This window comes from Lolium rigidum, chromosome 7 (assembly GCF_022539505.1).
Source record: "Lolium rigidum isolate FL_2022 chromosome 7, APGP_CSIRO_Lrig_0.1, whole genome shotgun sequence".
NCBI classification, from domain to species: Eukaryota; Viridiplantae; Streptophyta; class Magnoliopsida; order Poales; family Poaceae; genus Lolium; species Lolium rigidum.
Window position 1 is genome coordinate 61,053,841 of NC_061514.1, and position 2,883 is coordinate 61,056,723.

Sequence of the window (2,883 nt, forward strand, 5' to 3'; positions counted from 1 at the left end):
GGTTTATCCTCGATTTTTTGTTTTTGTTGTTGTTATACTAGTGCCGTGTTTTTTTTAAATGAAGGTAAAACTTTTGACCTAATTTATTGATTAACAAAGAGTATTTGAACAAGATAGTCCATACAAGCCATAAGGTACAAGAGATCACTCTCCCGATTATTTCACCCAAACGGGTTTTTCTCTTAATTTTATATACCTGCAAGCGGGTTTCTCTCTTAATTTTATCTAACAAAATTAAAGGCTGCATGTGTTTGTTTTGGAAGACCCATCATTCCAAATCTCCCAAGTGATAAGAAGATTAAGGGAAGCTACAGCCTTGCGGTTTGGCGTAGATCGACATGTAATGGTTCTCCACCAATGCTCAATTGATTGACCTGCCCAAAGGTTTGGTTGAATGTTAAGGATGCCCATCAAAACTCTTATGTAGTTTCTAAAGACGGAGGTTTAGTTGAATGTTAGGGATGTCCATCCAGACTCTTATGTAGTTCTAAAGACTGGACGGTGTAGCGGTAATTGACCCAAAAGTTGGCACATGTGCCGTGTTGCAGCTCAAAGATCCGTCCATACATGATATCTTTCATTATAGAGTACCCTTTGTTAGATTTGGAGCTACGATCCAAAAGCAAAGCAGCAGTTTCTGCCTGTCAGTGTTGTTCGAAGCGGAGCGTTGCTATCCGGTACGCACCATCACACAGGCTACATTTCTGTGGTTTGCACAAACTTCTGGGCACCATCGACCAACTATGTAATAGGTGTTTTGACTGGACTGTGACAAGTGACAACAGCAAACAGTAGAATCGTTCAAATATCGCCAAATTGTGGCGGCCAATTTTCTCCATATCAGATGTGATTGCATCTATCATTGCACAAACTGACACGCATATCCTGCATGAGATGTGACCTCCGTTGAAAATTAGCCGAGATTTTTCCGAGCAAATGACAGGGAGATAATATGTACACACAGGAAAAAATGTACACTCAGAAGTCAGAGCAAGTCTGAACTGATGTTTTTTCATAATAATCTACTATACAGTGGGCACCGATAAAAACTTCTATTCTCTATACTGTTTTCTTCTGAAGACCCACTGTGATAGGATCTTTTGAAATTTATAGTACAGTACGTACTCCATATAGTATTGAGATCTCTACAGTATTCCAACGTGATCAATCACAAGTACGAGCAGGGTCTGTACTTGAAGTCTTGCAAAATCCAATCACTCTGTGGCGAGTTTTACAGTTTGGTGTTCGTCGTCGTCCGCTGAACTCTCAGCTAGAATCTTCTTAATCTTGGCATCGTCAAGGAAGTGCTGGTAGATGTAGGAGGCGAACCCCCATAGGCCAATGAGCATCGCGAGCACCTTAACCCCGTCCATCTTGTCCTTGAGGAAAATGACCGCGATGACCGGCGCCAGCGGCATCCCGACGGTGCTGATGACGTTGCTGAAGAGCGACGACACGGCGGCGACGAGCCCCATCATGCCCATGGTGGTGAGCTGCCACGATATGGCTGTCCACGCCAGCGTCATCCCGTAGGACACGGCGCCCTTCTTGTAGCCGTGCATCTCCCCGCCCAGGGTGCTCCACTCCCCGGAGATGAACAGGCCGGCCACGGACACGAGGGCGGCGGCGGTGTTGCTCCAGAACTGCATCTCCATCACGTCGTAGAAGGTGTCGCTCTTTAGCACCTTGTCGAAGGTCAGCTGGTTCAGGGACAGGATCAGGGAGAAGACCGCTGAAGCCGACAGCGCGAGCGCGAACCCGGCCATGAATTTCCCCGCCGGGACGCTGCTGTTGGTCCCGTCCGAGCCGTTGTTCACGCCGACGAGCGCGGCGGAGAAGGTGAGCAGCACGACGGAGTTGAGGATGAGCGCCGTGAACTTCTCCTTGTTGATGAAGTAGGAGAAGACGGCGTTGAAGGAGAGCTGGGTGGCGCAGATGAGCGAGTAGGTCGACAGCGGCAGGTAGAGGAGCGCGTAGGAGTACATCAGGTTGTCGCCCGCGAGGAGGATCCCCAGGCCGGCGTAGATGGCCGCGATCTTCAGGAGCGGCGGCCGCGCCACCCTGGTGGACTTGGGACGCCGCCGCCCGAAGTAGAGGAGCAGCGGGATGGCGATTGGTGTGCCGCAGGACTGCACCAACGTGGCCATCCACAGGCTGCCGCCGCCCTGGTCGTAGTAGATCCTGCCGAGGAGCGTTGCCACGCTCTGTCCGGCGAGGACGAACACGATATTGACGAGCACCAGCGCCCACCATTGCAGGCGCTTCGAGATCGGCGGCGGCGCCGCGGTTGCAGGAGTCGTGTCTATATCAGCTTCTTCGCCTCCAGTACCTGCATCGTCTTTGGCTCGATCGATTAACCTACTGTTCTACCTCCCAATTTTCTCCAACAATTCCAGTAACAAGACTTACGCAGAACGATACCTGCTATCTGCAGACGAATTTCGCCGGCATCGCCCATGTCGATCGATGCCCCGATCGAGAAGGATATGCAAACAAGAGATCGCTATCGATCCTGCCAACCTCGAAATCCTGAAAACAATACGCCAACACGGCGGGGACCGAGCTTTTACGACCTGCCTATAATGCCAAGATCCGATTGCCCACGGGTACCGTATCGTCTTCGTCTTCCGGCGGGAATCGGGGTGTCTCGCCGTCGATCGGATTATAAGGCGGACAACAATATGCCGCAAGGGTCTAAGTTCGCGGTGAGCAGTAGCTTGACTCGAGAGTCGACACCGTTGGGCGGCACTTCTCCCATGAGTCAATTTTCCCGGCCTATTGCGAAGAAGAAACAAAATTCAACAAGGATATCATTGCTCCGCCGTTAACCGTTTGCTGGAGTCCACACGTACGGGAGTCAAACTTATCTCCAGTTTAACGACA

The 2,883-nt window shown here is 50.6% G+C and overlaps 1 protein-coding gene across 2 annotated transcripts; it reads right to left on the bottom strand.

The window, feature by feature from the left end:
- Positions 1-1,004: 1,004 nt before the first annotated feature.
- LOC124675688 (probable purine permease 11) lies at positions 1,005-2,498 on the bottom strand. Of its 2 annotated transcripts, none has more exons than XM_047211765.1 (2): positions 2,422-2,498; positions 1,005-2,329 (listed from the first exon to the last, which is right to left on the bottom strand). In XM_047211765.1, the coding sequence occupies exons 1-2, from the start codon at positions 2,456-2,458 to the stop codon at positions 1,215-1,217; spliced, it is 1,152 nt and encodes a 383-aa protein (XP_047067721.1). In that variant the 5' UTR covers positions 2,459-2,498; the 3' UTR covers positions 1,005-1,214. The 2 variants fall into 2 exon arrangements, with proteins under 2 accessions (XP_047067721.1, XP_047067720.1); XM_047211764.1 differs by having other exon boundaries at positions 1,005-2,338.
- Between the last annotated feature and the right edge of the window lie 385 nt (positions 2,499-2,883).

Coding starts and splice junctions, on each gene's coding strand:
- LOC124675688 (XM_047211764.1), bottom strand. CDS start 2,458: ATGGGCGATGCCGGCGAAATTCGTCTGCAGATAGCAG. Junction 2,339..2,421: donor AATTCGTCTGCAGATAGCAG/GTATCGTTCTGC, acceptor ATCGAGCCAAAG/ACGATGCAGGTACTGGAGGC.